The sequence below is a fragment of the Echiichthys vipera genome (assembly GCF_963691815.1).
Source record: "Echiichthys vipera genome assembly, chromosome: 4".
Lineage (NCBI taxonomy): Eukaryota > Metazoa > Chordata > Actinopteri > Perciformes > Trachinidae > Echiichthys > Echiichthys vipera.
The window spans coordinates 35,838,973-35,851,472 of NC_139829.1; the positions used below are offsets into that span (position 1 = coordinate 35,838,973).

The 12,500-nt window shown below is 52.7% G+C and overlaps 2 protein-coding genes across 3 annotated transcripts in view; both read right to left on the bottom strand.

Annotated features, from left to right (window-relative positions):
- The window catches only part of endog (endonuclease G), a gene marked incomplete at its 5' end in the record, with an annotated part of 4,490 nt that extends 4,256 nt beyond the window's left edge, over positions 1-234 (bottom strand). Inside the window, one exon of one of the 2 annotated variants that reach the window (XM_083913007.1) lies at positions 43-234. In XM_083913007.1, the coding sequence (XP_083769133.1) occupies positions 43-234 (192 nt within the window). Of the gene's footprint in view, positions 1-38 lie in introns of both variants that reach the window. The other variant, XM_083913008.1, reaches the window with a different exon arrangement.
- Positions 235-2,335: 2,101 nt separating this feature from the next.
- The window catches only part of LOC310946394 (netrin-G2-like), a gene marked incomplete at both ends in the record, with an annotated part of 18,656 nt that continues 8,491 nt past the window's right edge, over positions 2,336-12,500 (bottom strand). The window contains 3 exons of the mRNA XM_083912840.1: positions 2,336-2,970; positions 3,216-3,302; positions 3,921-4,088. Of these exons, the coding sequence (XP_083768966.1) occupies positions 2,336-2,970; positions 3,216-3,302; positions 3,921-4,088 (890 nt within the window). The remainder of the gene's footprint in view (positions 2,971-3,215; positions 3,303-3,920; positions 4,089-12,500) is intronic.

The window sequence follows — 12,500 nt, forward strand, 5'->3', positions numbered from 1 at the left end:
ACACACACACACACACACACACACACACACACACACACACACCGTGAGCTCGGAGGCCTGGACCCCCGGTAGGATCCCCGGTAGACCCGCCGGCAGCACCGGGACGGTCCTCAGCAGGTCCCCGGGCTCCCCCGGCTCCTCTCCCCGGCCCGTGGAGCTCAGGAGCCGGGTCACTGCGGCTCCGAGTCCCGCTCCGATCAGCAAGGTCGCTCCGGTCCGTAACCGCGTCATCATGAGGATCCCACCGGCTGCTGACGCGCTCTGATGACGTCAGCGGCCCGCGCACTTCCGCTTCTTTTTTTTATCTTTAAAGGTCGAAACTTTATTACAGTTTAATATTTTAATCATAATAAAACACAAACGCGGCGTTTTGAGGGGAAATAAAGTAAAAACGAGATGTTTTTATTTATTTAAATATTATTTTTGTTTATTTAATAAAAATCTTTATTAATTTAGTCTGAAAGTTCTAATGTTTGACTTCCTGTGCCGCTGTGTTTCCATGGCAGCAGCCAATAGCGTTGGGCGTTGCTGGTTGCCAGGGTTGTCTGTTGTTTGGTGCAGCTACTGTAGGCTGGTTGCCAGGGTTGCCTGTTGTTGGGTGCAGCTACTGTAGGCTGGTTGCCAGGGTTGTCTGTTGTTGGGTGCAGCTACTGTAGGCTGGTTGCCAGGGTTGCCTGTTGTTGGGTGCAGCTACTGTAGGCTGGTTGCCAGGGTTGCCTGTTGTTGGGTGCAGCTACTGTAGGCTGTGAGTCACTATAGGCCGAGCATTCACTCCATGGACTGAGAGAAAGGAGAGGAACGCCATTCAAACGCACGCCCACATGGCTACGCTGCTCCTGGATGCTAACATCACTTTCATCTGCACTTAGCTGGAACGGCTAATGCTAAGGGCTAACGCTAACTGTCAGTCAAACTCCTCTAATCCTTGTTTTGATGCTGTGGTTTTCTGGAGGGGACGGGTTCAAACAGGCTCAAACAGACTCCGCTCTCCTGGAGCTGCTGGGCCGGGTCTGACCAACCTGGCAACCCCACTGCTGGGCCGGGTCTGACCAACCTGGCAACCCCACTGCTGGGCCGGGTCTGACCAACCTGGCAACCCCACTGCTGGGCCGGGTCTGACCAACCTGGCAACCCCACTGCTGGGCCGGGTCTGACCAACCTGGCAACCCCACTGCTGGACTTATACTTTGTTGTTGAGGATCTGGAGACTCTAGATGGAGCTGCTCTGATCGTTCTACAGATAAAACCTTTCATAATAATAACAATTCAAACAGGATTCATTTTATTTATTTATTCAGTAAAAAAAACAAAAACACACAAAAGTAAAAACAAATACACATCATAAACACAAACATATAAATATATTATATATATGTATTATATATATAATATGTTTATATGTTTATGTTTATACAGAGGAGAGTCTGCATTTTATTTCACTATAATAACTAATAAACACTTTCACGACTCAAACTCAAAGTTCAGATGAATAATCACGTCCTAAAACATCAAACACGATAAAAACTGCTGATAAATATTAATGAGTTTATAATAATAAATATAAATAAGACAGTTATAATGAGTTTAAACACATTTTTCAGATACAAAAACATAAAACAAGTGAAAAATCAAAGAAAAACACTGAAGTTAAAAAGTTCAAATAATTAAAAACAATATAAAAATAAAACAAAATCAACATGTTTAATATTCATCCCTCTGTGACGTCATCAGGGGGTGTGGGGGGCGGGGTCAGCAGACCGATGACATCAGAGCGAGGGTCAGCAGGTAAAGGTGTGAGGTCACAGAGAGGGAGGAGCCTTCAGCGTCGTCCAGGCAACCGCCTTTCTTCAGACACACTTTCTTCTCACACAGCACACCTGCATGACATCATCACACACCTGGGTTATGACATCATCACACACCTGCATGACATCATCACATCCCTGAGTTATGACATCATCACACACCTGCATGACATCATCACATCCCTGAGTTATGACATCATCACACACCTGAGCTATGACATCATCACACACCTGCATGACATCATCACACCCCTGAGTTATGACATCATCACACACCTGGGTTATGACATCATCACACACCTGCATGACATCATCACACACCTGAGCTATGACATCACACACCTGCATGACATCATCACACACCTGAGCTATGACATCATCACACACCTGGGTTATGACATCATCACACACCTGGGTTATGACATCATCACACACCTGCATGACATCATCACACACCTGAGTTATGACATCATCACACACCTGGGTTATGACATCATCACACACCTGCATGACATCATCACACACCTGAGTTATGACATGGTGACGAGGGGCGGCTGTGTGGTGATGAGGGGCGGCTGCGTGGTGATGAGGGGCGGCTGTGTGGTGATGAGGGGCGGCTGCGTGGTGATGAGGGGCGGCTGTGTGGTGATGAGGGGCGGCTGCGTGGTGATGAGGGGCGGCTGTGTGGTGATGAGGGGCGGCTGCGTGGTGATGAGGGGCGGCTGTGTGGTGATGAGGGGCGGCTGTGTGGTGATGAGGGGCGGCTGCGTGGTGATGAGGGGCGGCTGTGTGGTGATGAGGGAGGCTGTGTGGTGATGAGGGGCGGCTGTGTGGTGTTGAGGGGCGGCTGTGTGGTGTTGAGGGGCGGCTGTGTGGTGATAAGGGAGGCTGTGTGGTGATGAGGGGCGGCTGTGTGGTGATGAGGGGCGGCTGTGTGGTGATGAGGGAGGCTGTGTGGTGATGAGGGGCGGCTGTGCGGTGATGAGGGGCGGCTGTGCGGTGTTGAGGGGCGGCTGTGCGGTGATGAGGGGCGGCTGTGTGGTGATGAGGGGCGGCTGTGTGGTGTTGAGGGGCGGCTGTGTGGTGATGAGAGGCGGCTGTGTGGTGATGAGGGGCGGCTGTGTGGTGATGAGGGGCAGCTGTGTGCACAGGTGAGTAGAGGTGACTGATGAGCAGGCAGAGTTGGGATCAAAGGAAGTACTGGGAGCAGATGACTGAGCTGTGACAGCTATGACATCATCACCACACACACACAGACACACACACACACACACACACACACACACACACACACACACACAGACACACACACAGACACACACACACACAGACACACACACACACACACATACACACACACACACACACACACACACACACACACACACACACACACACACACACACACACCTGTGTAGTCGTCCGGACAGTCGCAGCGCCTGAAGTCGACGCAGCTTCCTCCGTTCTGACACGTCAGACGCTCGTCGCACACGTTTGCTGAGCACAGAGATGAAAAACTGATGATGTGAGTAAATGTTTTAATATTTAAAGAATTAAAGAGTTTAGGAATATTATTATTGATGTAATGACTGGGTACCTGTGCAACTGGCTCCGCCCCCTCTCCAGGTGTAACCAGGGCGACAGGAGTCACAGCGGCGCCCAGCCGCGCCCTCTTTACACTGACAACGACCCGAGTCATCGCAGTGAGGCGCCGCACTGCCCTCATCATCACAGTCACACTCTGGGGACAGACATCAGCATCAGTGTGTGTGTGTGTGTGTGTGTGTGTGTGTGTGTGTGTGTGTGTGTGTGTGTGTGTGTGTGTGTGTCTGTGTGTGTGTCTGTGTGTGTGTGTGTGTGTCTGTGTGTCTGTGTGTGTGAGTGTGTGTGTCTGTGTGTGTCTGTGTGTGTGTGTGTGTGTGTGTCTCTGTGTGTGTGTGTGTGTGTGTGTGTGTGTGTGTGTGTGTGTGTGTGTGTGTGTGTGTGTGTGTGTGTGTTTGTGTGTGTCTGTGTGTGTGTGTGTTGTGTGTGTGTGTGTGTGTGTGTGTGTGTGTGTGTGTGTGTGTGTGTGTGTGTGTGTGTGTGTGTGTGTGTGTGTGTGTGTGTGTCACTGACCCACGCAGACGTCCTCGTGCTCCAGCGGCAGCGCGGCGTTTCTATAGTAACCGAGGCGGCAGAACTGGCAGCTCTGTCCGCGGGTGTTGTGTTTGCAGCTGACGCACGTCACCACGTTGATGAAGTCGATGTAGCTGCAGCGGTTGGAGTGACCGTTGCACTCGCAGTCTGACGGAGAGAGAACACACCTGTGGGTCATCGGACGAACGCCAACGCCACATCGCCACGGGGGGATTCATGCAACGCCACATCGTCACCTGACTGCAGGTCAGTAAAGCGTAGGTGCTGCAGCACCTGTACGAGTTCACCTGTGCAGAACCTTCGATCAGGTGTTCTGAACCACAACACTCACCAGTTTCCCCAGAGCCCCACTCGGCCTCCGCCCCAGACTGCCAGCATCAAACCGCCGTGCTGGTTCAGTCAGGAGGCCTCTGCAGCGGGAGGCAACAATGGCTGCCGCCCCTGCTCCTTCAGTCCTGAACTAAAGGATCCTCCCAGGGACGGGGACGTTACCCTCATCTCCCAGGGACGGGGACGAGGACAGGGACAGGGACAGGGACGGGGACAGGGATGGGGACAGGGACAGGGACAGGGATGGGGACAGGGATGGGGACGGGGACATGGACGGGACAGGGACGGGACAGGGATGGGGACAGGGACAGGGACGGGACGGGGATGGGGACATGGACGGGACAGGGATGGGGACAGGGATGGGGACAGGGACAGGGACGGGACGGGGACAGGGACGGGGAAGGGGACGAAGACAGGGACAGGGACGAGGACGGGGACGTGGACGGGGACGGCGGTCTGCAGCAGTGTTTGGGTTGAAATCGTATCTGAAGCATTGCATCATAACTTCAGTGCTCGCCGGCCTGAGTCAGCGCTGCGGTGTCAGGTGCACCTGAGAAACCCTGAGACTGACGGTTGTGTTTGTGTGGTGGCTTTGAGGAGAGCAGAGACAACAGCTTTAGTTCCTGTCGGAGAGTCTGGCTGTGACCTCGGGGGGCGGGGCCTGTTACAGGGGCGTGGTCTGTTACAGGGGCGGGGGTCAGTGTATGCAAAGGGGCGGGGTCAGTGCAGGTAAAGGGGCGGGGCCATTGTATGTGAAGGGGCGGGGTCATCAGAGGTGCTCTTACCCTGGAAGGTGACGTAGGCGATTTTGGACAGCTGACTGGACTTGGGTCCTCCGGGAATCAGAATCTTCTGGGTCGCTTTGGATACAAAACAAGTTGGTAACCATGGCAACAGGCAGGTGACGGCCAATCAGAGATCAGCTCTGCTACTTTTCTACTCATGAGAAGTGAAGACGAGCACGTCTACGGATCACAGGGACCGCAACTACTGCTGCTGCTGCTGCTGCTGCTGCTGCTGCTGCTGCTGCTGCTGCTGCTGCTGCTGCTGCTGCTGCTGTTGCAGGGGTGACTGTGTTTCCTTTAGTTACATGCTTTTATTTTGAAGTGGTTCTGCGTATGTTGAACACGTCATGGTAACGTCTGAAACACATCACCCCAGCGCTGCTAATGCTAATGCTACTGATGCTAGCCAGCAGGAGGCAGCTCTACCACTGTTCTCGGGTCGTACCTTTTCTTTTCTCGTAGCCTTTTTCCTCCTTTGCTTTTCTTGTTCCCTCCTGAGCTTCAGAGACTGGACGGTTCAGCAGAGAAGGACAGGTTTTAAGTGTGTATGAAAACATGAATCACAGACTTCACTTGCTGTTAGATTCTGTACCTTTCTCCTCTGTTCGCTCTCCTGTCTTCTCTTCTCCGGACTCCGTTCCTCCTGCTGGTCCACCGGCAGCCGAATCCTCTCCAGAAGACTTCCCTTCCCTCTGAGCAGCAGAAGAATCTAGTCCTGGATCATCTACTGCTTGAGTAGAACCCGGTCTGGAACCAACAACAGGATCATCTGACCCAGGAGGATCCAGCGCAGTTGGTTCCATGCCAGGGTTTCCTGCTTCATCTGAATCTAGCCCTGCTGAGACAGGATCCAGTCCAGAGTCCACTGCATTTGATCCAGGAATATCAACAGATCCAGAATCATCTGTAATGGCCCCAGGATCACCAACAGGCACCGGTCCAGAATCTGGTCCAGGGTCAGCTGAATTTGGATCATCCGGTAAAGGGAAGGTGAAGTCCACTGGGGCCAAATCATCAGCAGGGTCGGGCGGATTTAAGGTAGTGGAGCTTTTTTCTAATGCAGCTTCACCTTCTCCTTCAGAAGGAGGTGACAATAATTCTACAGGAACATCAGGAGGAAGTACTTCAGAAGGAGATGCATCTGGAGGAGGTACATCAGGAGGAGGTACATCAGGAGGAGGTACATCAAGAGAAGGTACATCAGGAGAAGGTACATCAGGAGAAGGTACATCAGGAGAAGGTACATTTGGAGAAGGTACATCAAGAGAAGGTACATTTGGAGGAGGTACATCAGGAGGAGGTACATCTGGAGGGGGTACATCAGGAGGGGGTACATCAGGAGAAGGTACATCAGGAGGAGGCATATCAGGAGGTGTTGCATCAGAAGGCGGTATATCAGGAGGAGGTACATCTGGAGGGGGTACATCTGGAGGAGGTACATCTGGAGGGGGTACATCAGGAGGAGGTACATCAGGAGGAGGTACATCTGGAGGAGGTACATCAGGAGAAGGTACATTTGGAGGAGGTACATCAGGAGGAGGTACATTTGGAGGAGGTACATCAGGAGGAGGTACATCAGGAGAAGGTACATTTGGAGGAGGTACATCAGGAGGAGGTACATCTGGAGGAGGTACATCAGGAGGAGGTACATCTGGAGGGGGTACATCAGGAGGAGGTACATCTGGAGGGGGTACATCAGGAGGAGGTACATTTGGAGGAGGTACATCAGGAGGAGGTACATCAGGAGAAGGTACATTTGGAGGAGGTACATCTGGAGGAGGTACATCAGGAGGGGGTACATTTGACGGAGGTATATCAGGAGGTGGTGCACCAGATGGAGGTACATCTGGAGGTGGTACATCTGGAAAGACTACATCTAGAGGAGGTAGATCAAGAGTGGGTTCATTGATTTGAGTGTCTGGAGGAACATCAGGAGTCTTGTTAGCTCCTGCTATGAGTGGAATATCTCCAGCTTGATTGGTTTGGTCTGACCCAATCGATGCAATACCTCCAGATGAAGCCCTGCCACTGGCCAGGGTTATTTCTGGGATGGTTGTTGTTGTTGGTGGTGCTCCAGTTGATGTAGTCCCATCAGCAGGTACGATACCACTGGGGATCCAGGTGGTAGTACCAGTCCCAGAGATGATGGGGTCTGTGGTGTCTGATGAGGAGGTGGAGTCAGAGGGCGTAGTCACTGGGTCAGAAATAGACACCTCAGAGTCAGTACTGCGGCCTGGGATAGTGGGGCTGTTGGTACTTGTGTAACTGGAGGGTCTGAAGGTGCTAATAGTGGTACTGGGGGTGGTGGTGTCTGTGACTGTGGGAGCTGGTTTGTACAGAGCTGGACCGCTGGAGGGAGCTGAGTCCACTGTAGCCGCTGCTGTTCTACTAAAGTCTGGAAGTACACCAGAGTCTGCAGTACTGACCGTAACAACACTGTCAGTGTCAAACACACCGGTAGTATCACTGTCAGTACTTGTTTCTATCGTGGTAGTACTCCATGTGTCAGTGGTAGTAGAAGTACTGACTGTGTTTGTGACAGGAGCAGGACTCGCTGTGCTCCTAAAAATGGCTGCAGACGTCAACATGTACATGAAAGTAGTCATAGAACTGTCTGTAGCTGTAGGAAGGTCAGTAGTAGTGGAAGAAGTAGTGCCAGCAATCTGAGTATTAGTAATACTGTAAGTTGGAGTAGTACCATCAGTTACAGTAGTGTCAGTAGTGTCAGTAGTAGTGTCAGTAACAGTAGTAGTGTCAGTAGTGTCAGTAGTGTCAGTAGTAGTGTCAGTAACAGTAGTAGTTGTAGTTTTGGTGTCAGTAGTAGTGTCAGCAGTAGGGTCAGTAGTGTCAGTAGTAGTGTCAGTAGTAGGGTCAGTAGTAGTGTCAGTTGTAGTGTCAGTTGTAGTAGTGTCAGTAGTAGTGTCAGTTGTAGTGTCAGTTGTAGTAGTGTCAGTAGTGTCAGTTGTAGTGTCAGTTGTAGTGTCAGTAGTAGTGTCAGCAGTAGTGTCAGTGGTAGTGTCAGCAGTAGTAGTGTCAGTAGTAGTGTCAGTAGTATCAGTAGTAGTGTCAGTTGTAGTGTCAGTTGTAGTAGTAGCAGTAGTGTCAGTAGTGTCAGTAGTGTCAGTAGTAGTGTCAGTAGTGTCAGTAATAGTGTCAGTAGTAGTGTAAGTAGTGTCAGTAGCGGTGTCAGTAGTAGTGTCAGTAGTGTCAGTAGTAGTGTCAGTAGTGTCAGTAGCGGTGTCAGTAGTAGTGTCAGTAGTGTCAGTAGTGTCAGTAGTAGTGTAAGTAGTGTCAGTAGTGTCAGTAGTAGTGTCAGTAGTAGTGTCAGTAGTAGTGTCAGTAGTGTCAGTAGTAGTGTCAGTAGTGTCAGTAGCGGTGTCAGCAGTGTCAGTAGTAGTGTCAGTAGTGTCAGTAGCGGTGTCAGTAGCGGTGTCAGTAGTAGTGTCAGTAGTGGTGTCAGTAGTAGTAGTGTCAGTAGTGTCAGTAGTAGAAGTGTCAGTAGTGTCAGTAGCGGTGTCAGTAGCGGTGTCAGTAGTAGTGTCAGTAGTAGTGTCAGTAGTGTCAGTAGCGGTGTCAGTAGCGGTGTCAGTAGTAGTGTCAGTAGTAGTGTCAGTAGTAGTAGTGTCAGTAGTGTCAGTAGTGTCAGTAGTAGTAGTGTCAGTAGTGTCAGTAGTAGTAGTGTCAGTAGTGTCAGTAGTGGTGTCAGTAGTAGTGTCAGTAGTAGTAGTGTCAGTAGTGTCAGTAGTGGTGTCAGTAGTAGTGTCAGTAGTAGTGTCAGTAGTAGTGTCAGTAGTAGTGTCAGTAGTGTCAGTAGTGTCAGTAGTAGTGTCAGTAGTAGTGTCAGTAGTAGAAGTGTCAGTAGTGTCAGTAGCGGTGTCAGTAGTGTCAGTAGTAGTGTCAGTAGTAGTGTCAGTAGCGGTGCCAGTAGTGTCAGTAGTAGTGTCAGTAGTAGTGTCAGTAGTAGTGTCAGTAGCGGTGCCAGTCACTCCATCGGATGCGTCAGCAGCCGCTGTCAGAGAAGAAGAGTTGAGTCTCTTTAGTGAAACTCATCGTTCTAAAGAAACTGAACTTTCTGCAAAACATCAACTTTGTTTCTGTTTCCTGAGACGTGAAGACGGAGAGTTCCTCCAGAGCCCCAGACGCAGCCACAGACGCAGCAACAGACGCAGCCACAGACGCAGCGACAGATGCAGCGACAGACTCAGCAACAGACTCCAGATGAGTGGTCAGAGCGTTGGGTTCACAAAGAACAGCATCTGAAACACCCACACATGCAAACGACCTCTGACCCTCGCAACTGTCTCCCAAACCTCCTGAACCCCAGGAACACCCTGATCCTCCACCCAAACCTGAACCCCAGGAACAACCCTGATCCTCCACCCAAACCTGAACCCCAGGAACACCCTGATCCTCCTCCCAAACCTGAACCCCAGGAACAACCCTGATCCTCCACCCAAACCTGAACCCCAGGAACAACCCTGATCCTCCACCCAAACCTCCTGAACCCCAGGAACAACCCTGATCCTCCTCCCAAACCTGAACCCCAGGAACAACCCTGATCCTCCTCCCAAACCTCCTGAACCCCAGGAACACCCTGATCCTCCACCCAAACCTCCTGAACCCCAGGAACAACCCTGATCCTCCACCCAAACCTGAACCCCAGGAACACCCTGATCCTCCTCCCAAACCTCCTGAACCCTAGAAACAACCCTGATCCTCCTCCCAAACCTGAACCCCAGGAACAACCCTGATCCTCCTCCCAAACCTCCTGAACCCCAGGAACAACCCTGATCCTCCTCCCAAACCTCCTGAACCCCAGGAATAACCCTGATCCTCCTCCCAAACCTCCTGAACCCCAGGAACAACCTGATCCTCCTCCCAAACCTGAACCCCAGGAACAACCCTGATCTTCCACCCAAACCTGAACCCCAGGAACAACCCTGATCCTCCTCCCAAACCTCCTGAACCCCAGGAACAACCCTGATCCTCCTCCCAAACCTCCTGAACCCCAGGAACAACCCTGATCCTCCACCCAAACCTGAACCCCAGGAACACCCTGATCCTCCTCCCAAACCTCCTGAACCCTAGAAACAACCCTGATCCTCCTCCCAAACCTGAACCCCAGGAACAACCCTGATCCTCCTCCCAAACCTCCTGAACCCCAGGAACAACCCTGATCCTCCTCCCAAACCTCCTGAACCCCAGGAATAACCCTGATCCTCCTCCCAAACCTCCTGAACCCCAGGAACAACCTGATCCTCCTCCCAAACCTCCTGAACCCCAGGAACAACCCTGATCCTCCACCCAAACCTGAACCCCAGGAATAACCCTGATCCTCTTCCCAAACCTCCTGAACCCCAGGAACAACCCTGATCCTCCACCCAAATCTGAACCCCAGGAACACCCTGATCCTCCTCCCAAACCTCCTGAACCCTAGAAACAACCCTGATCCTCCACCCAAACCTGAACCCCAGGAACACCCTGATCCTCCTCCCAAACCTCCTGAACCCTAGAAACAACCCTGATCCTCCTCCCAAACCTCCTGAACCCTAAAAACAACCTGATCCTCCTCCAGAGTCTCCTGATAACAATAATAATGATAACAGGTCCAGGCACGTGTTGGTGGTGTGCACCTGTGTGTAGATGTCTCAGTGTCTCATGGATTCGGGGTCCACAGCTGATCCCGTCTCAGGGGTCAAACACAAAGTTGAGTTCTGCAGAAAGTTTCAGGACTCTAACGTTTCTGAATCCACACACTTCTGAACACGTTTATTTTCTGTGACACAAACGTTCACATGTTCGAGAAGGATCCACTTTTACCTCTTTCACACCAGTGACCTGGGTCCATCCTGGGACCTGACCTGGTTTAAACCAGTCCCCAGATATGAGCTGGGTCTAAAGCTGGAGCCGTGCACAGCCATGAACTGACACTCAGCAACCCTGTTAGCGTGCTGTTAGCGTGCTGTTAGCGTGCTGTTAGCGTGCTGTTAGCGTGCTGTTAGCGTGCTGTTAGCGTGCCTTCATATTAAAAAGACCGAGTTGACTTCGAATTTTTACAACTATCACACCCCTCCCCTTCTACCACCGAGCTCCTCCGCGCTGCTCTGCTGAGTCCTGCAGCAGCAGCAGGCTGAGTCCTGAGTCCTGCTGCAGGAGCAGACTGAGTCCTGAGTCCTGCAGCAGGAGCAGGCTGAGTCCTGCAGCAGGAGCAGGCTGAGTCCTGCAGTAGGAGCAGACTGAGTCCTGCAGCAGGAGCAGGCTGAGTCCTGAGTCCTGCAGCAGCAGCAGGCTGAGTCCTGCAGCAGGAGCAGGCTGAGTCCTGCAGCAGGAGCAGGCTGAGTCCTGAGTCCTGCAGTAGGAGCAGACTGAGTCCTGCAGCAGGAGCAGGCTGAGTCCTGCAGCAGGAGCAGGCTGAGTCCTGCTGCAGGAGCAGGCTGAGTCCTGCAGCCGGAGCAGACTGAGTCCTGAGTCCTGCAGCAGGAGCAGGCTGAGTCCTGCAGCCGGAGCAGACTGAGTCCTGAGTCCTGGGCAGGAGCAGGCTGAGTCCTGAGTCCTGGGCAGGAGCAGGCTGAGTCCTGCAGCAGGAGCAGGCTGAGTCCTAAGTCCTGCAGCAGGAGCAGGCTGAGTCCTGAGTCCTGCAGCAGGAGCAGGCTGAGTCCTGAGTCCTGCAGCAGGAGCAGGCTGAGTCCTGAGTCCTGCAGCAGGAGCAGGCTGAGTCCTAAGTCCTGCAGCAGGAGCAGGCTGAGTCCTGAGTCCTGCAGCAGGAGCAGGCTGAGTCCTGAGTCCTGCAGCAGGAGCAGGCTGAGTCCTAAGTCCTGCAGCAGGAGCAGGCTGAGTCGTGCTGCAGGAGCAGACTGAGTCCTGAGTCCTGGGCAGGAGCAGGCTGAGTCCTGCAGCCGGAGCAGACTGAGTCCTGAGTCCTGCAGCAGGAGCAGGCTGAGTCCTAAGTCCTGCAGCAGGAGCAGGCTGAGTCCTGAGTCCTGCAGCAGGAGCAGGCTGAGTCCTGAGTCCTGCAGCAGGAGCAGGCTGAGTCGTGCTGCAGGAGCAGACTGAGTCCTGAGTCCTGGGCAGGAGCAGGCTGAGTCCTGCAGCAGGAGCAGGCTGAGTCCTGCAGCAGGAGCAGGCTGAGTCCTGCAGCAGGAGCAGGCTGAGTCCTGCAGCAGGAGCAGACTGAGTCCTGCAGCAGGAGCAGACTGAGTCCTGAGTCCTGCAGCAGGAGCAGACTGAGTCCTGAGTCCTGCAGCAGGAGCAGGCTGAGTCCTGCAGCAGGAGCAGGCTGAGTCCTGCAGCAGGAGCAGACTGAGTCCTGCAGCAGGAGCAGGCTGAGTCCTGCAGCAGGAGCAGGCTGAGTCCTGCAGCAGCTCCCGGGTCACAGACTCTTCGGAGCTCCGTCCTGTGACTCTTTAAACCCTGTTTGAGCCGTCAGTGTGAAAGAGTCCAGAGC